Source organism: Salmo trutta, chromosome 8 (assembly GCF_901001165.1).
Source record: "Salmo trutta chromosome 8, fSalTru1.1, whole genome shotgun sequence".
In the NCBI taxonomy this organism is placed as follows: Eukaryota; Metazoa; Chordata; class Actinopteri; order Salmoniformes; family Salmonidae; genus Salmo; species Salmo trutta.
In genome coordinates, this window is record NC_042964.1 from 45333647 (window position 1) to 45355276 (window position 21630).

General features: G+C 44.9%; 1 protein-coding gene across 1 annotated transcript in view; it reads right to left on the reverse strand.

Annotated features, from left to right (window-relative positions):
• The window catches only part of LOC115199096 (proline-rich transmembrane protein 4-like), a 36661-nt gene extending 16171 nt beyond the window's left edge, over positions 1 to 20490 (reverse strand). Inside the window, exons 1-2 of the mRNA XM_029761655.1 lie at positions 20359 to 20490; positions 7156 to 8481 (exon numbers count right to left, since the gene is read on the reverse strand). Coding sequence (XP_029617515.1) covers positions 7156 to 8377 — 1222 coding nt within the window. The 5' untranslated portion in view covers positions 8378 to 8481; positions 20359 to 20490. The remainder of the gene's footprint in view (positions 1 to 7155; positions 8482 to 20358) is intronic.
• Between the last annotated feature and the right edge of the window lie 1140 nt (positions 20491 to 21630).

Genomic DNA, 21630 nt, shown 5'->3' on the forward strand with positions numbered 1-21630 from the left:
ACTATGGCAGAAAGTGACCATTTTCTTCAAAAAAAGGTTAACCCTAAACCTAACTAACTGAACAGTAGACCAGGAGTATCCTACTTGCTACTGTGATTCCTGAAATGCAGAGCCAGTTGATGGAATATTTTTCAATTCCGAAATTATGCTTTTGTTATATTGTTTGCTAGCTCAGCTGATTAGTTAGCTCTGTCTGATTGGCCACCAAATTATGATATTGCTAGCTAGCTAGCCAGTTAATATAACTTGTTTTCTCAAAATGTCTGTTAGCTAGCTAAGTTAGCAATGCTATGAATACAACTTTCATCTGCTGCCGACATCAGGATACTAGAGCACTATACTAGAGCACTATACTAGAGCACTATACTAGAGCACTAGTTAGCTCCAAAAGAGGTTATAGCTTTGACTGCATGCTGACAGTGAATTCAGAGCCATTCAGTGACTAGCTACACGACAAACATCATTTTACCAGGTTCCTGTGAAGCACTTGTAATTAAAGTCCAGCACAACATACTGTACCCAAGAGCTTCCTGATGGGGTAGTGTGCGTTTCATTTCATTGTGTATTAGAAACACAGCGTGAGATCATTGTGATGGGATTTCGCCAGTGGTTGATCAGGCAGTATAATTCTGCTCTCACTTCTGCCAGCATACACTATTTCATCTCCATCACTGTCATACACACACACACACACACACACACACACACACACACACACACACACACACACACACACACACACACACACACACACACACACACGCGCGGAGCTTAGAGTGATGAGACATAGAAGCCGGTAGGATAGAAGGGTGAAGAGAGACAGACAGTCATATTAGGTTTCATTAAAATTGGATATAGCTACAATACCTCATCCTCCAATTTCCTGCCCTTCCCACTCTGGCTCAATGCAATCAGAATATTGCATCACTGTGCACAGGCTTATTGGGTTAGTTTTGTAGACTTCATACTAATGGGGTTACGTTGCATTCTCTAAATGTATATTTCAATGATTATTAGTAGTAACCTTGGGTGATGAAATGTGTGTGTGTTTGTCTGATCAACAGTCTACTCCCTCAATTTACATTTTGGACCAAACAAACACATGAGCCTAGCGATGCACAGGATGGCAACGGCTAATCAGGGTTACCGTGGTAACACGGTGGTGGCACGTCAGCCGACAATGTCGGGTCTACCGCTGGGTTCAAGTAATTTCCCCCGAGCTGCCGTGCTTCAAAGTAGAAACACAAACAGACTAAACCACGCAGTTTATTAAAACATGTGGGGTGAATCACTTCGGGGTTGCTTCGTTCGTGGTCTATTTGTGATTGAAGAGATTGGCCATACTGTACTGCATTTCTGACCCCGGCTGACCTCCACGGTCTGATTTGCCATTGGTGCTTTTAAGAGCATCTAAATGAAATCAGCCACGGTTCAAATCACATGGTTGATGTGAAAATAGATCTAGCTATATACAGTGCCTTGCGAAAGTATTCGGCCCCCTTGAACTTTTTGACCTTTTGCCACATTTCAGGCTTCAAACATAAAGATATAAAACTGTAATTGTTTGTGAAGAATCAACAACAAGTGGGACACAATCATGAAGTGGAACGAAATTTATGGGATATTTCAAACTTTTTTAACAAATAAAAAACTGAAAAATTGGGCGTGCAAAATTATTCAGCCCTCTTAAGTTAATACTTTGTAGCGCCACCTTTTGCTGCGATTACAGCTGTAAGTCGCTTGGGGTATGTCTCTATCAGTTTTGCACATCGAGAGACTGAAATTTTTGCCCATTCCTCCTTGCAAAACAGCTCGAGCTCAGTGAGGTTGGATGGAGAGCGTTTGTAAACAGCAGTTTTCAGTTCTTTCCACAGATTCTCGATTGGATTCAGGTCTAGACTTTGACTTGGCCATTCTAACACCTGGATATGTTTATTTGTGAACCATTCCATTGTAGATTTTGCTTTATGTTTTGGATCATTGTCTTGTTGGAAGACAAATCTCCGTCCCAGTCTCAGGGCTTTTGCAGACTCCATCAGGTTTTCTTCCAGAATGGTCCTGTATTTGGCTCCATCCATCTTCCCATCAATTTTAACCATCTTCCCTGCCCCTGCTGAAGAAAAGCAGGCCCAAACCATGATGCTGTCACCACCATGTTTGACAGTGGGGATGGGGTGTGTTCAGGGTGATGAGCTGTGTGGCTTTTACGCCAAACATAACGTTTTGCATTGTTGCCAAAAAAGTTCAATTTTGGTTTCATCTGACCAGAGCACCTTCTTCCACATGTTTGGTGTGTCTCCCAGGTGGCTAGTGGCAAACTTTAAACAACACTTTTTATGGATATCTTTAAGAAATGGCTTTCTTCTTGCCACTCTTCCATAAAGGCCAGATTTGTGCAGTAAACGACTGATTGTTGTCCTATGGACAGAGTCTCCCACCTCAGCTGTAGATCTCTGCAGTTCATCCAGAGTGATCATGGGCCTCTTGGCTGCATCTCTGATCAGTCTTCTCCTTGTATGAGCTGAAAGTTTAGAGGGACGGCCGGGTCTTCGTAGATTTGCAGTGGTTTGATACTCCTTCCATTTCAATATTATCGCTTGCACAGTACTCCTTGGGATGTTTAAAGCTTGGGAAATCTTTTTGTATCCAAATCCGGCTTTAAACTTCTCCACAACAGTATCTCAGGACCTGCCTGGTGTGTTCCTTGTTCTTCATGATGCTCTCTGCGCTTTAAAAGGAGCTCTGAGACTATCACAGAGCAGGTGCATTTATACGGAGACTTGATTACACACAGGTGGATTCTATTTATCATCATTAGTCATTTAGGTCAACATTGGATCATTCAGAGATCCTCACTGAACTTCTGGAGAGAGTTTGCTGCACTGAAAGTAAAGGGGCTGAATAATTTTGCACGGCCAATATTTCAGTTTTTTATTTGTTAAAAAAGTTTGAAATATCCAATAAATTTCGTTCCACTTCATAATTGTGTCCCACTTGTTGTTGATTCTTCACAAAAAATTACAGTTTTATATCTTTATGTTTGAAGCCTGAAATGTGGCAAAAGGTCGAAAAGTTCAAGGGGGCCGAATACTTTCGCAAGGCACTGTATGTGTGTAAAACCACTAATCAATCCAACCATTGAAAATAAATTTGTTCAAGGCCTCCCGAGTGGCGCAGTGGTCTAAGGCTGTGCCACTAGAGATTCTGGGTTCGAGTCCAGGCGCTGTGACAGCCGGCCGCGACCGAGAGATCCATGGAGTGGTGCACAATTGGCCCAGCGTTGTCTCGGTTAGGGGAGGGTTTGGCCGGCAGGGATGTCCTTGTCCCATCACACACCAGTGACTCTTGTGGCGGGCCGGGTGCAGTGCATGCTGACACGGTCGCCAGGTGTACAGTGTTTCCTCCGACACATTGGTGCGGCTGGCTTCCGGGTTAGTGTCAAGAAGCAGTGTGGCTCGGTTAGGTTGTGTTTCGGAGGACGCACGGCTCTCGACCTTCGCCTCTTCCTAGTCGGTACGGGAGTTGCAGCGATGAAACCAGACTGTAACTTGGGATTTCCTGGGATACCAGAAAAAGGGGTAAAATAATAATAATTGGTTCTGCTGTAAGTCCTACGGCTGTGTTGTATGGTATCTACAGTGCCACTGTATCATATGCAGGTAATTATGGAGTGTGTATTGTTTAGTCTTGCCACCCCCCATTAGTGTTGATGATAATGGTGATGTAGGGACAGAGGTAATCTGTAAAGGGGTAATCTGATTGGGGGAAAAATGAGTGGAGATGGGGATCTGAAGCATTGCCACGGTGGGTTTAAAGAGACCATCCCCCAAACCTCCTCAGCCACAACCCCCCCTTCTCCTCCTTTACTCAAGCCTTTCTTTACCCCCTCCTCCACTTCCCTCCTCTTATCTCAGAAGTGACCTTGCTTTGCTCTCTGCAGCTGGAGTGTGTCTTTGAAAGGGATGAGATAGGCAGAGTGTTACTGTACACACACATACACACACCCTTCAAGGACGAAGGTGACACAACAAGCATATTCTGAATCAATGGAAGCTCATTGGTTTTGGTTGTGATTTGCACGTCTCCAACAGTGAAAAGCTGTGCCTTACTTACACCTCTCTGAAACAGAAGGCTTTGATGGGTGGACATTCTCCTTCATACCTGAGGGATAGGGGATGATGTATTATAGTACCGGGTGTCCTGCACTCTTTTCACATTTGAATCTCCGATGGGGGTGTTTGGCGACGTAGGAGGTTCACTTGTTTTGTCGCTGCAGGATTCTGCACAAGACAAATGCATAGAGTGTATCTGCACTGGAACAGAACCAAATAGCAGAGTTCTCTCCTTCCCCAGTTTCCATCCCTGCTTTGATAATCACCAGCATCATCCCTACAGAGACATTATAGCCCTCCGTTGTGGAGGAGGGAGGGAGGGAGGGAGGGAAGACAGGGAGAGTGGGAGCCTAAATGACGAGGAGCATGTTCAGCATCCATGAACAGGGGATGTGGAGGAGAAAGGAGCGGATGGCCCCATAGGATTGGGGGTGGTTTCTCTGAGTTTGCTGTTGGAATACTGATACAGGCCACCGAGTAAAAAAAGGTGCTATTTAAAACCTTATTCGGCTGTCCCAATAGGATAATCCTTTGGGGAACCCTTTTTGGATCCAGGTAGAACCTTTTTGGGTTCTATTTAGAACCCTTTCCACAGAGGGTTCTACCTGAAACCAAAAATGGTTTCTTCTATGGGGACAGCCGAAGAACCCTTTTGTACTTTCCATCCAACCGGTTGACTTTATCTGCACCTGTCTGTCACACCGTACAGAAACCGCGCCAGAGCACAACACAGTCATAATAGTAACTAAACAGCAGCCCTGGACACAACACAGTCATAATAGTAACTAAACAGCAGCCCTGGACACAACACAGTCATAATAGTAACTAAACAGCAGCCCTGGACACAACACAGTCATAATAGTAACTAAACAGCAGCCCTGGACACAACCCAGTCATAATAGTAACTAAACAGCAGCCCTGGACACAACCCAGTCATAATAGTAACTAAACAGCAGCCCTGGACACAACACAGTCATAATAGTAACTAAACAGCAGCCCTGGACACAACACAGTCATAATAGTAACTAAACAGCAGCCCTGGACACAACCCAGTCATAATAGTAACTAAACAGCAGCCCTGGACACAACCCAGTCATAATAGTAACTAAACAGCAGCCCTGGACACAACCCAGTCATAATAGTAACTAAACAGCAGCCCTGGACACAACACAGTCATAATAGTAACTAAACAGCAGCCCTGGACACAACACAGTCATAATAGTAACTAAACAGCAGCCCTGGACACAACACAGTCATAATAGTAACTAAACAGCAGCCCTGGACACAACCCAGTCATAATAGTAACTAAACAGCAGCCCTGGACACAACACAGTCATAATAGTAACTAAACAGCAGCCCTGGACACAACCCAGTCATAATAGTAACTAAACAGCAGCCCTGGACACAACACAGTCATAATAGTAACTAAACAGCAGCCCTGGACACAACACAGTCATAATACAACACAACACACTGCTATATTTCACATAGAGGACATCTAGATATGGCAAAACAATGCATCAGTATACTGATTCAAAATAAGAACACACACAAATATTTACCAGATGCAAATATTACACACCAAAAATATCCTAAAACACTGTGTACTACCACAGCTATCCCTAGACATAATGAACGAAACGAAAGCTGCCAATGGGATTCTCCTCCAAAGTTGTGCTTATGTCCAGACACAACACAGTGTGCTGTGTTGCAGTAAACATACAAAATAAACTATTCTTCTCACTATCGCTCATCCGTACATTCATCAAAGATAATCAGTCTCTCAGGATTGTTGCTGATATTTGCAAGCTAAGGTGCTTGATTTAGCTGCACAATTCTGACATTCTGCACTGATTCTGCCTAGTTTATTGTGAAACAGCGTGTCAGTTGATTGAACCATATTATGCAGTAAATGTGCGGTGATTGGTTGAAATTGCGTGCCTTCTTTTTGTACTGCGGCGATGGGTCAGTGTTATGCGATAATATTGCGATCATTCGACTGTTTTATGCGAAAATAGTGCAGCGATTGGTCAAATTTACAAGCCCTTGCATTATATGCAGGGAATTGTTGATTTTTCCAAAACATTTGCGATCGCGGAATCCTGTAGGGACTGATTGATGGCATGTAAAGTGGCAACATAAAAGGCATTATGGGGGTTATGCACCAACGATATGCTTATGCTCTCTATTATCATATATTGTTTGCTGTTAGTAATGGTGTGCTAAAAGTGACAGAAATGTGTAATAATGATGATAATTTCATACATTCCAGTGCATAGACATTTGCAATAGTAGGCCCCTGTTTCATTCTCCTGTGACACTGCCTTCTGGTTGGCCATAATCGTCTCATCATTGTATCACCTGACCTTTGACCCTCCTATGATTGATGCGCCTGTACGGGGGGAGGGGCTTCCTGAGGTTGATTATGAATACAGACTCCAGACAGAGCCAGCGTCGCTACAGTGGCGGTGGGGGATGGCGCCGGGCTACGGGTACTCCCTCAATGTCATGTGAAAGTGATACTAACCCCCCCTACACTACAGTACCTCTCTCTCTCCCCCACCCCTTCTGGCACAGGGGAGCGTTCCAATATCGTCTGTTTATAAAAATAAAACAACCACTGCATAATCTTTAGGGTCTGTTCTAATGCGGTGGAATTGTGTCTTTCCTTCCTTCCGATCTTCCTTCCTTGGAGTGATCATGTATGATAGGGACATGATAGGGTAGGGGACAGTGTGGTTTCCACTACTTTGCTTTCACCAAGTGATTACCTCAAGGAAGGAGAATAATAAAGATGCAATAGAGATGTAAGTATTTGAACTAGGACTTGGGCTATATTAGCTAAAGATGAGTTTGTGGCGACTTCAAACCCATGACTGCCATTTCAGAGATGCCATCCATCATTCACTTTCTTCAGCCTTTTTCTTGAACAGACTGAAGACCCCCATTTGGTTTGAATGATTGATCACATCCATTGATTGTCATTTAGCCTGCCCATCACTAATACTAAATCAATATGTCTGTTGATGTATTGGAGACTTACCTCCTGGTGTTGGTGAGTTAACCCTTAGTGTTCTATCCTCTGTCCTGGTGGTGGTGTTCGCTCCCAGTCGTTCCTCCACAGGCCCTGCTTTGGCCTCGGAAAAACCCAGGTCTGGTGAACTGTGACTGGGCTGAGTTTCGGTGACCGGGGCCTCTTTAGTTCCAATGTCGGTGCTTGCGGTCGTGGCCAGCCGTCTTGTGGTGACCCTGGTTCGTGGGGACGTGGGTGGGGTGCCAGAGTCAAAGGGTTGTCTGGTCAGTGTGGTCTCTACCTGTGTTGGGTTGACGGTGATCCTCGGTGGAGTTGTGACCAGGGTTGTGGGGACTGTGGTTTGTGGGGACGTTAGGTGTGGGACAGAGGCTGTGAGAGGGTCACTCTGGGGAACTAGTTCATCTTGGATCTTTGTTTCCTTGGGGAAAGGTTTAGTGATGAGACTCCAACTGTGGTTTGGCGTTTGGGCCGTTTCTGGTGACAGGTGTGCGTGTGTTATTGTCTGTGGCAGTATGTTTGTGCTGGTGAGACTATCGGAGGATATATAAACCCCCTGTGACATAGAAATAGAGGATATGGAATCTAAGACAGCGGTTATAGAATCTAAGATATCTTGGGTGTTTGGTTGTGTGATCTTATCAGGAGTGACTGTCTGTGGGTTTGTTCCTGTTCTTATCTCAGTGGAGCTGGGGTGACTTTCAGTCCAAGAGGTTATGGTGGAGGACTGAGGGCTTTTATTAATACTCTCCTCCCCAGACCCTGAATGTCCCGGTGAATTCTCAGGCTCTGTTTGTCTCTCTGTTGGTCCCTCTGTCGGTCTCTCTGTCGGTCTCTCTGTTGGTCCCTCTGTCGGTCTCTCTGTCAGTCTCACTGTCAGTCTCTCTGTTGGTCCCTCTGTCAGTCTCTCTGTCAGTCTCTCTGTCAGTTCCTTTGTTGGTCCCTCTGATGGTGTGGTCCTTTGGGGCCCTGCATTCTTAGTCTGTGACTTCCCTCCAAACGGGTTGAGCGAAGACAACGGAAACGACGGTGCCGCCGGGAGTGATGGGAACATGGACAAGCTGGGCTGCTTTGACAAGAACCAGTCTAGCAAATAGGTGAATCCTTTACTGGCAGGCGGTCCTGTCGGCTTCATACGATCCGCCTCTTCATCCGCAAACACCGTGGCGTGGAGAAGAATGGCGAGGAGAGAGCACCATAAGCACAAAGCCGTCATCCGGCGAAGATGATGCATGTTGCCGACAGTGAAGCGGAGCGGTTAGTTAGGCACCGGTCACATGCTGTCCTCCATCCCCCGAGCCTCCTAGGGCACGTTGGCTTGCTCTCCTGTGAAGTGACCTAAAAGACAGATGCACACAGGACACTGAGTGACATACTTTCACTTTGTCACAGTACAGTTAGTTTGACTTGATACAAGGATATGTGTTGTTGAGCCGAAATGTGTCTGCTGGCTTGTTTTTGCTGTAGAGGTTATTTAAAGGGGAAGTTTCTGCTCTGTTTCTTTTAGTGCTTGACCTGGTTTTTGTCTGTTTTTCCAGAGAATATAATATCACATGTTGATGAAACTGTGAGACCCATAATACAGCAGGGCAGCCATTAAAATGGACTGCTGAAGTTAGCAGGCTGGGAAAATGTTGTCCACCACAAATCGCCACAAGAACGACGGTATTATTGGACACATATACTTAGTGGTTTCAGATTCTGCGGTCAGTATTTGTGTTAGGAAGTTATGTGTCATTCATATGTATACTTGGTAAGAGTCTTGGGACAACCAAACGTGAAATATACTTCTGACCAATCACAAAAGAGACTTTCCAGATGTCATGTATTTTCTCAGCACTTTAGTTAGTGCTAACTTTTACATAATGGGGGTGACTCTGTGTGTGTGTGTGGGGGGGGGGGGGGGGGGGGAGGGTTCCGTCCTCTGTCCTCTGTATAGAAATGGAAGGGGAACTCTTTTCTTGGAGGGGAGGAACGGGTGGTTCAAAGTCTCTGCCCAGTTGCCTCAGTGAAGAGATTGGAGCACCGATGGAATTTTCCATTGAGAACAACCTGTGTGCTTTAGTTGTGTTTGAACCCCACCTCCCTCCAACTCTCCCCTGCTTTCTTTCATTCCCAGTTTGATTTGTTCTTTATAACAGGGAGAAACCCTCTGCTTAAGTGAGAGTGTTTTCCTGTAGTCAGATAATAACATCAGTATTCAGGACAATCAGCCATTTACTCTCTCCTGCTCTTCATCTTTCCTTCTTTCACTTTCCCTGCAAATATATTCCTCTGCTTTTTCATCTCTCACACTCTTTTCAGTACCTCCCCCTCTATCTCCTTCACTCCTTTAGACCTCTCCATCTATTTCCCCAAACCTCTCTCTGTTACTCTGTCCTATGCTACATCTCTCTCTCTCTGTTACTCTGTCCTATGCTACATCTCTCTCTCTCTGTTACTCTGTCCTATGCTACATCTCTCTCTCTCTGTTACTCTGTCCTATGCTACATCTCTCTCTCTGTTACTCTGTCCTATGCTACATCTCTCTCTTTCTCTGTTACTCTGTCCTATGCTACATCTCTCTCTCTCTGTTACTCTGTCCTATGCTACATCTCTATCTATCTGTTACTCTGTCCTATGCTACATCTCTCTCTCTCTGTTACTCTGTCCCATGCTACATCTCTCTCTCTGTTACTCTGTCCCATGCTACATCTCTCTCTCTCTGTTACTCTGTCCTATGCTACATCTCTCTCTCTGTTACTCTGTCCTATGCTACATCTCTCTCTTTCTCTGTTACTCTGTCCTATGCTACATCTCTCTCTCTCTGTTACTCTGTCCTATGCTACATCTCTCTCTCTGTTACTCTGTCCTATGCTACATCTCTCTCTTTCTCTGTTACTCTGTCCTATGCTACATCTCTCTCTCTCTGTTACTCTGCCCTATGCTACATCTCTCTCTCTCTCTGTTACTCTGTCCTATGCTACATCTCTCTCTCTCTGTTACTCTGTCCTATGCTACATCTCTCTCTCTCTCTGTTACTCTGTCCTATGCTACATCTCTCTCTCTCTGTTACTCTGTCCTATGCTACATCTCTCTCTCTCTGTTACTCTGTCCTATGCTACATCTCTCTCTTTCTCTGTTACTCTGTCCTATGCTACATCTCTCTCTCTCTGTTACTCTGTCCTATGCTACATCTCTATCTATCTGTTACTCTGTCCTATGCTACATCTCTCTCTCTGTTACTCTGTCCTATGCTACATCTCTCTCTCTCTGTTACTCTGTCCTATGCTACATCTCTCTCTCTCTCTGTTACTCTGTCCTATGCTACATCTCTCTCTCTCTCTCTGTTACTCTGTCCTATGCTACATCTCTCTCTCTCTGTTACTCTGTCCTATGCTACATCTCTCTCTCTCTGTTACTCTGTCCTATGCTACATCTCTCTCTCTCTCTGTTACTCAGTCCTATGCTACATCTCTCTCTCCCTCTGTTACTCTGTCCTATGCTACATCTCTATCTATCTCTTACTCTGTCCTATGCTACACCTCTCTCTCTGTTACTCTGTCCTATGCTACATCTCTCTCTCTCTCTGTTACTCTGTCCTATGCTACATCTCTCTCTCTCTCTGTTACTCTGTCCTATGCTACATCTCTCTCTCTCTGTTACTCTGTCCTATGCTACACCTCTCTCTCTGTTACTCTGTCCTATGCTACATCTCTCTCTCTGTTACTCTGTCCTATGCTACATCTCTCTCTCTCTCTGTTACTCTGTCCTATGCTACATCTCTCTCTCTCTGTTACTCTGTCCTATGCTACATCTCTCTCTCTGTTACTCTGTCCTATGCTACATCTCTCTCTCTCTGTTACTCTGTCCTATGCTACATCTCTCTCTCTCTCTCTGTTACTCTGTCCTATGCTACATCTCTCTCTCTCTCTGTTACTCAGTCCTATGCTACATCTCTCTCTCTCTCTGTTACTCTGTCCTATGCTACATCTCTATCTATCTGTTACTCTGTCCTATGCTACACCTCTCTCTCTGTTACTCTGTCCTATGCTACATCTCTCTCTCTCTGTTACTCTGTCCTATGCTACATCTCTCTCTCTCTCTGTTACTCTGTCCTATGCTACATCTCTCTCTCTCTGTTACTCTGTCCTATGCTACATCTCTCTCTCTCTCTGTTACTCTGTCCTATGCTACATCTCTCTCTCTCTCTGTTACTCTGTCCTATGCTACATCTCTCTCTCTCTCTGTTACTCTGTCCTATGTTACATCTCTCTCTCTCTGTTACTCTGTCTTATGCTACATCTCTCTCTCTGTTACTCTGTCCTATGCTACATCTCTCTCTCTCTCTGTTACTCTGTCCTATGCTACATCTCTCTCTCTCTGTTACTCTGTCCTATGCTACCTCTCTCTCTCTCTGTTATTCTGTCCTATGCTACATCTCTCTCTCTCTCTGTTACTCTGTCCTATGTTACATCTCTCTCTCTCTCTGTTACTCTGTCCCATGCTATACCTCTCTCTCTGTTACTCTGTCCTATGCTACATCTCTCTCTCTGTTACTCTGCCCTATGCTACATCTCTCTCTTTCTCTCTGTTACTCTGTCCTATGCTACACCTCTCTCTCTGTTACTCTGTCCTATGCTACATCTCTCTCTCTGTTACTCTGTCCTATGCTACATCTCTCTCTCTCTGTTACTCTGTCCTATGCTACACCTCTCTCTCTGTTACTCTGTCCTATGCTACATCTCTCTCTCTCTCTCTCTCTGTGACTCTGTCCTATGCTACATCTCTCTCTCTCTCTCTGTTACTCTGTCCTATGCTACATCTCTCTCTCTCTCTGTTACTCTGTCCTATGCTACATCTCTCTCTCTCTCTGTTACTCTGTCCTATGCTACATCTCTCTCTCTGTTACTCTGCCCTATGCTACATCTCTCTCTTTCTCTGTTACTCTGTCCTATGCTACATCTCTCTCTCTCTGTTACTCTGTCCTATGCTACATCTCTCTCTCTCTCTGTTACTATGTCCTATGCTACATCTCTCTCTCTCTCTGTTACTCTGTCCTATGCTACATCTCTCTCTCTCTGTTACTCTGTCATATGCTACATCTCTCTCTCTCTCTGTTACTCTGTCCTATGCTACATCTCTCTCTCTCTCTGTTACTCTGTCCTATGCTACATCTCTCTCTCTCTGTTACTCTGTCCTATGCTACATCTCTCTCTCTCTCTCTGTTACTCTATCCTATGCTACATCTCTCTCTCTCTCTGTTACTCTGTCCTATGCTACATCTCTCTCTCTCTGTTACTCTGTCCTATGCTACATCTCTCTCTCTCTGTTACTCTGTCCTATGCTACATCTCTCTCTCTCTGTTACTCTGTCCTATGCTACATCTCTCTCTCTCTCTCTCTCTCTCTCTGTTACTCTGTCCTATGCTACATCTCTCTCTCTGTTACTCTGTCCTATGCTACATCTCTCTCTCTCTGTTACTCTGTCCTATACTACATCTCTCTCTCTCTGTTACTCTGTCCTATGCTACATCTCTATCTATCTGTTACTCTGTCCTATGCTACACCTCTCTCTCTGTTACTCTGTCCTATGCTACATCTCTCTCTCTGTTACTCTGTCCTATGCTACATCTCTCTCTCTCTGTTACTCTGTCCTATGCTACATCTCTCTCTCTGTTACTCTGTCCTATGCTACATCTCTCTCTCTCTGTTACTCTGTCCTATACTACATCTCTCTCTCTCTGTTACTCTGTCCTATGCTACATCTCTATCTATCTGTTACTCTGTCCTATGCTACACCTCTCTCTCTGTTACTCTGTCCTATGCTACATCTCTCTCTCTCTGTTACTCTGTCCTATGCTACATCTCTCTCTCTCTCTCTCTCTGTTACTCTGTCCTATGCTACATCTCTCTCTCTGTTACTCTGTCCTATGCTACATCTCTCTCTCTCTCTGTTACTCTGTCCTATACTACATCTCTCTCTCTCTGTTACTCTGTCCTATGCTACATCTCTATCTATCTGTTACTCTGTCCTATGCTACACCTCTCTCTCTGTTACTCTGTCCTATGCTACATCTCTCTCTCTGTTACTCTGTCCTATGCTACATCTCTCTCTCTCTGTTACTCTGTCCTATGCTACATCTCTCTCTCTGTTACTCTGTCCTATGCTACATCTCTCTCTCTCTCTGTTACTCTGTCCTATACTACATCTCTCTCTCTGTTACTCTGTCCTATGTTACATCTCTCTCTCTCTGTTACTCTGTCCTATGCTACATCTCTCTCTCAAGTGTAGCTCTTAACACAAACAGATCAATCACCTTTTAATAGCACTATCCTAGGCCTGATCTCCCTGCAGGACATTCAGGGACTTGATCCTGTCTCTGTGCCCCATGTAGTGTTGACCTTAGTGGGCCTCACTACCTCTCTGAGCCTGCCTGGGGGTAGTTGGCTGGAAACTGAGGCATGAGTAGTGGTGCTGAGGGGCACACTCAGAAACATACAACTGCCCACACATTACTGCCTTCTGAGTGTACATGCTTGAAATACATTTCCATTGAGGAATGGTTGTATTTAGAGACCCACCCACGTCCACCCACATACATAGTCATGAGTGTGTGCAACACACACACACACACACACACACACACACACACACACACACACACACACACACACACACACACACACACACACACACACACACACACACACCAAAGCCCCCAAGACGTTAAAACCTTTTGCCAGAGTTAGTTAATTGTTGGTGTGTTACAGAAAGGCAAATAAACGGTACTTAATGCCGACTTGGTAGAAAATTGAGATATTCGTTGTGACATTCCGTTCTTCAGAAGAAACACATTGCCTTTTTAGTTTCACGCTAAACCCTTCCAATTAGCTATTAAGCTTGAGAAAAAACTATGCCTCTGCCCTGATTGGGTTTTTGTTCAATTTGACACATATTGATCAATTATTTACACAAGGGGGATTATGCATAATTTAGTTTGGCTAACATTCTCAAATTTCACTTCCCTCACTATCAATTACACATGCATGCCAGCTTCCTGTTTCAGTCAGAAGATTACCTGACAAATTACTGTCTATGCTTTTCATAGAGAGCAGAGTTAAATATAACCCCCCCCCCCCTTCACCCACATGGTACATCCCTAATAAGCTTATATAGGAAGATAGACAGCCCATTTTCAGATAACAGGGGGTTGGAGTTCTCAGTTATTCTCACACATAATCATTAGATTATTGTATGATTCTATCTACATGTCTACCATCCTGCTATGTGAAAATTGTGTATGTCTCACAACTGTCAACTGCATAAAACTTAAAACACAGGAAATCAAGATTTGAATTTTTGTTTGACTCCGTTTAGTCCTCTGTGAGCAATCAACTCAGTTTTGGCGCGCTTGTCGTCAGTTTACAAATGAAATATGTACATCTGTTAGGGAGCCCTCTGTCTTTCCTGACATGCAGCAGAACAAGTGGAAAGAGAGAATGAGAGACAGTCATAAAATAAGATAAACGTGTCTGTGGGAAAATTTACAAGCCTTCTCTTTCTTCACTGGTGTTTTGTTCTACTGCGCCTGACAAAGACAGGTCCTGTCCCACTGCACTGTGCTCAATGGAGCAGAGAGAGAGAGGGAGAGAAAGGGTAGGAAGTCACGTCACAACAGGGGGATATAGATGGAGAGAGAGAGTGAGAGGAGAGAGAGGGTAGGAAGTCCCGTCACGACAGGGGGATATAGATGGGGAGAGAGAGAGAGAGTGAGAGGAGAGAGAGGGTAGGAAGTCACATCACAACAGGGGATATAGATGGGGAGAGAGAGTGAGAGGAGAGAGAGGGTAGGAAGTCACGTCACAACAGGGGGATATAGATGGGGAGAGAGAGTGAGAGGAGAGAGAGGGTAGGAAGTCACGTCACGACAGGGGGATATAGATGGAGAGGGTAGGAAGTCACGTCATAACAGGGGGATATAGATGGAGAGGGTAGAAAGTCACGTCATAACAGGGGGATATAGATGGAGAGGGTAGAAAGTCACGTCATAACAGGGGGATATAGATGGAGAGGGTAGAAAGTCACGTCATAACAGGGGGATATAAATGGAGAGGGTAGAAAGTCACGTCATAACAGGGGGATATAGATGGAGAGGGTAGGAAGTCACGTCATAACAGGGGGATATAGATGGAGAGGGTAGAAAGTCACGTCATAACAGGGGGATATAGATGGAGAGGGTAGAAAGTCACGTCACGACAGGGAGATATAGATGGAGAGCGAGAGAGGGTGAAATATAGATAGTGGAAGGAGAGGAGATATATATATATAGAGAGAGAGAGAGAGAGACATGTTGCATTCTGACTTCATGACAGTCCACTGACTCCTTTCTATCCTCTCTAATGCTTCACTCAGTTTATTGCTAAATCTCTCCTTTTGTGTGTGTGTGTGTGTGTGCGTGAGTGAGTGTGTTCGTTCGTGTATGTGTGAGTGTGCGGCGTGCACTTCCATACGTGTACGTGTACCCTCACCCACTCTTTTAACCACCACCCATCACCATGCCAATCACATCACATCCTCAAACACACTATTTCCCCATGAGAATTATCAGCATTATTCTGTCATTATCCTTATCCTTACATTCATCTCCAGGACAACGGCTTTAGTGGTCTGCTGTGTGACCGCTGTGGTACTGAGAGGATAGAGATGGATATCTGATTGGAGACCGGTCCTTCAACAGCCTTTTAACATTTTACACTAATGAAGTGATTTTAAATTAAGAATGTTGGTTAGGTTTATGAGAGAGGGAGAGCGAGAGAGAGAGAGAGAGAGCAAAGGCTATGGAAAGGTAGAGCTAGCAAGAGAGTGCAGAGGATAAAGGGAGAGAGAGAGAGAGAGAGAGAGAGAGAGAAGAAGTCTGAAGGGTGTCCAGTTAATTAGAGGTGTGGACTCTCGTCCTCCCTGAGAGATTTAACTGGATTTCTGCTGGATTTGAGAGGATTCCCAAATGGAGATGACTTGACTCTGGGCGACACCACTTATGTTTAACAGGTTGGCCATAGTCACATGAAGGCACAGGGATTGATGTTTCACACTCCTTGGTAATGGACTGATTTACGTGCACGTCTCAGATTTGCTAAAGTGTGTGTGTTGTACAGTGCCTTCAGAAATAATTCAGCGTGAGCGAGTGAGTTGGAGAGTGAGGAAGGCTATATTAACGAAGCCCTGACACCCCAGTCTCTACGGCTTCATCCTATCTAGCTCACTTCACTGGCCTTGGGCCTGGACAGGAATGTCAATAAAACAGACTGAATCAAACTGGCCACGTCATCTTTAACTAGTATTTATTCAGTCATGTAGGAGGGCAACACTTCATTTGAAGGTAGAAACATTACTATCTGAAAGTATACTTTATGGGCCAGTTTCCCAGACACAGATTAAGACTAGTCTTGGACTAAAAAGTGCTTTCCATGGAGAATCTCCATTGCGAATCCTTTTTGATCCCAGACGAGGCTTGATCTGTGTCTGGGGAAGCGTCCCTATGGGCAATACTCCTGGTTTTCTTCCTGGCAATTGTTGAGAAATAATGAGACATTGTGATCCAGAATGGAATCCTACAGTTGACTCAATATTAAGATCTTTCCTCAGTATTTCACAGTACAGTATCTGTCTAATATTTGCATACTAGTACACTTGATTTATTGTATAAGTATTTCATAATGATGAAATATATTATTCTAAAAGCTAGACTATTTCAAAACAAAACATTTCACGTTTGCCCTGATCAGTTCAATCAATGAGTGTATCCAAGTATGAAATGGCTTCTTCATGACCATGTTTTACAATGTTACTCAGATAATGATCTAGATGTAAAACATGGGGGTCCATACTAAAGTCTGGCAGCCTGGATGTTGTTGATGTAAAACAAGGGGGTCCATACTAAAGTCTGGCAGCCCGGATTTGTTGACGTAAAACAAAGGGGGTCCATACTAAAGTCTGGCAACCCGGATGTTGTTGACTTAAAACAAGGGGGTTCATACTAAAGTCTGGCAGCCTGGATGTTGTTGACGTAAAACAAGGGGGTCCATACTAAAGTCTGGCAGCCTGGATGTTGTTGACGAAAAACAAGGGGGTCCATACTAAAGTCTGGCAGCTCAGATGTTGTTGACGTAAGACAAGGGGTTCCATACTAAAGTCTGGCAGCCCGGATGTTGTTGACGTAAGACAAGGGGGTCCATACTAAAGTCTGGCAGCCCGGATGTTGTTGACGTAAGACAAGGGGGTCCATACTAAAGTCTGGCAGCCTGGATGTTGTTGACGAAAAACAAGCGGATCCATGCTAAAGTCTGGCAGCTCGGATGTTGTTGACGTAAGACAAGGGGTCCATACTAAAGTCTGGCAGCCTGGATGTTGTTGACGTAAGACAAGGGGGTCCATACTAAAGTCTGGCAGCCCGGATGTTGTTGACGAAAAACAAGGGGGTCCATACTAAAGTCTGGCAGCCCGGATGTTGTTGACGAAAAACAAGGGGGTCCATACTAAAGTCTGGCAACCCGGATGTTGTTGACATAAGACAAGGGGGTCCATACTAAAGTCTGGCAGCCCGGATGTTGTTGACGTAAGACAAGGGGGTCCATACTAAAGTCTGGCAGCCTGGATGTTGTTGACGTAAGACAAGGGGGTCCATACTAAAGTCTGGCAGCCCGGATGTTGTTGACGAAAAACAAGGGGGTCCATACTAAAGTCTGGCAGCCCGGATGTTGTTGACAAAAAACAAGGGGGTCCATACTAAAGTCTGGCAGCCCGGATGTTGTTGACGTAAGACAAGGGGGTCCATACTAAAGTCTGGCAGCCTGGATGTTGTTGACGTAAAACAAGGGGGTCCATACTAAAGTCTGGCAGCCCGGATGTTGTTGACGTAAAACAAGGGGGTCCATACTAAAGTCTGGCAGCCCGGATGTTGTTGACGTAAAACAAGGGGGTCCATACTAAAGTCTGGCAGCCCGGATATTGTTGACGAAAAACAAGGGGGTCCATACTAAAGTCTGGCAGCTCGGATGTTGTTGACGTAAGACAAGGGGGTCCATACTAAAGTCTGGCAGCCTGGATGTTGTGGACGAAAAACAAGGGGGTCCATACTAAAGTCTGGCAGCCCGGATGTTGTTGACGTAAAACAAGGGGGTCCATACTAAAGTCTGGCAGCCCGGATGTTGTTGACGACAAACAAGGGGGTCCATACTAAAGTCTGGCAGCCTGGATGTTGTTGACTTAAGACAAGGGGGTCCATACTAAAGTCTGGCAGCCTGGATGTTGTTGACGAAAAACAAGGGGGTCCATACTAAAGTCTGGCAGCCTGGATGTTGTTGACGTAAAACAAGGGGGTCCATACTAAAGTCTGGCAGCCTGGATGTTGTTGACGTAAAACAAGGGGGTCCATACTAAAGTCTGGCAGCCTGGATGTTGTTGACTCAGAGTGAGGATCTACAACCATCTAATTTTCCACATCACTGCTTGTCTTTCTGAAACCAAGCTAGCCAATGTTTGGCTGTCCTTTTAGGAAAATACCTGGTGTTGTATGTCATTGAAGCTTGAATACTTCATAGTCCGAATTGAGGTCATTTCATTCCAACTTCAAATCCAATCCATCAGACGGATAAAATCTTCATTGAAAATAATGGTAAATTCTCCTATTTATACAGGGTCAGTTGAATTGAGTTGAGATGGAGTTGACCCCAGCCTGCAGATCCAGGATGTCAGAGAATGGATTTGGTATTGCCGGACAGTCACGGTCAATAGTCCCCAGTGGTTATTGACTTGACTGTGACCACTCCTGTGTCCTGGTTTACCTTCTGGTCAGAACAGCAGCCAACCAACAGGCTAGGATCCAACAGGTCTGAATCACGACTGACCAGGTCCAGAGGAGTCAGAGTCATGGCATCTAGAGGAGCCAACACCCCCCTATTTCCTATTACATCCAGTGGTACTTCAATCTGATCAGGTGTCGCACTAAAATGACCAACTAAACATCTTGCCATCTGTGGTCTATCAAATCGGATCATGACTGAAATTTGCTTGATTAACATTAGTATCTAAGTAAGAACAGAACCTGTTTATACTCCCCAAAGAGTTCTATTACATCTCAGGTATTCACCTAATCTGAATACCGTTCCCCCATGACGTATTCAACCATTCAACCTGCTTGATCATAGATCCTATGTTCATCCAGCCTTTCTCTGGTCTCCCATTTCCCCCCTGCCCTTACTACTGACAGAGTGAACTCTAGCCTACCTGCCTGTGAATACCTAGTTATTAGAACATCACACCAACGTTAGTTTTAGCCTTTGAGTCAATGAATGTGGCGAACCTGCCTATGACAAGCATCACCCACTCAGACACCAGCGTTCCACTGAGTAGCTTTGCCATGGTGACGACCGTAGCGAAAGATGTCGTGCTAATCCTGTGATGTGAGGGGCTTTAGTGGTCTGCTATGCTGCTTTATCAGAGTGCTGCTACCGCTGATCCTAATGGTACATATGTGCTTTACACTAACACCCCCCCCCCCCCCCCACACTCACACACACTGGCATGCTATAGAGGTGGAGGATGTTTGTATAGACTCCAATACACACGCCTATAGTATCCACTGGCTCACATGATGACACGAACGCCATGGATTTCTACAGTATACATACACACGTTCATAAATTCATCAGAATGTACACACACACACACCTATGTAGACAAGCAATCCCAGGCATAAATTAACACAGGCACACACACACACACACACTGCTGACCATGGCTGTGCTGCAGATTTAGCCCAGAATGATTCCTTCCCTCCGCTCCTCCTGATGCTAGTCAAACAGCCTCAGCTGCTGCCTCCGTGTGTGTGTGTGTGTTAATGTATGCCTGGGATTGCTTGTCTACACAGGTGTGTGTGTGTGTGTCTACCTATAAAGGCTGTTATAGAAGAGTGTGTGTCGTGTCATCTGGAGATTGAGCAGCTGAATCCACACCCCCAAATGTGAGCTTGTAGAAATTGTGTTTTTCTGTAAGAGTGACAGAGTCTACCTATAAAGGCTGTAGAGGAAGAGTGTGTTGTCTCGGTGACGGTGTGTGTGTCATTCTCTTACAGCTCTTTACCCCTTTTCTCCATACATGAAGATCATAAACTACACACACAAGCACGCACACGCACACCATGGAAAGTGTTCAGAATCAAAAAGAGCCACTCACCCAACCACAAGTGAAAGGGAAGAGATTGTGAATCCACTAAATCCAGCAGGGAGCTGCAGCAGAGAACCGTCTCCCTGTGTGTGTGAATGTGTGTGGAATTGTGTTCCAGGCACTCACTCTATCTCACTCTCTCCCTCCCTCCTATTCTCTCTCTCTCTTCTATTCTCTCTCTCTCACTCTCCATCTCGTACTCTTGTTGGCTCCCTCTCTCTCATTCTCTCTCCTTGCTCACTCTCCTCTCCGTCAGCCTCTCTTCTCCCTCCCTCTTTCTCTCCCTCCCGTCTCTCTTTCTGCCCCTAACCCCCTGCATAAGTAGTCCAGTGTGAAGCTCTGTGACAATGCCTGTGGTCACACCTCACTGAGCAAATTGTTCATTAGGAGAGTCTCTCTACGGTGTGGACACTGGCCACTAGATAGTTAGACGGGCAAGAATGTCTAGTACACTCAATCCCACACACTACAAGTACAAAACAGACACAAATGTATTAGCAAGCTAATGTACATGCCCACACACTTTGACAATGTACTCTATTGAACATAATCAAGCATGCATGCACACACATACACACATGTTATGTTCTTGCATCCTCGTGGGGACCTAAAATGTATTTCCATTCAAAATCCTATTTTCCCTAACCCTTACCATAACCCTAACCTTAACCCTAACCTTAACCTGTAACCCAACCCCTAAAACCTAACCTTAAACCTAACCACTAACTTCTAACCCTAATTGTAAACCTAACCCCTAAGCTTAAAATAGTGTTGTCCTCATGGGGACACGGGAAATGTCCCCACGAGGAAGAATTTTTTCTTGTTTTACTATATCCTTGGAGGGACTTTTGGTCTGCTATCCAGTTGCAAACACACACACACACACACACACCCCTAAACCATCACATTATGTCATGCCTCCAGGTCTGTGAAGTTCACCTTTGACATGATTCAGAATGGTCCATTTCTCAAACTCTGTCCGCCTTATCTTTGATGCCAATCTGAGATCTAAGATGTTCAATCAGAAATGTCATTGTGAAGCCCAACATTCCCCAGATGATTGTTCCTGTCCCGTCCGTAGATCCTCAGGAATTTACTAAATATAGAAACAATCAGAGAGGTTCCCAGCCCAAGGAAACATCATTTCCTGAACAGCCAGGTCTCCACCATGCTGAATTCCTTTCCGGTTCGGTCCCTTTGGACATATTATTATCTCAATAACGGATTTGACCTTGAGCCACCTTTCTATTCTTACCACTTGACCTTTGCCCTGGTGTGATA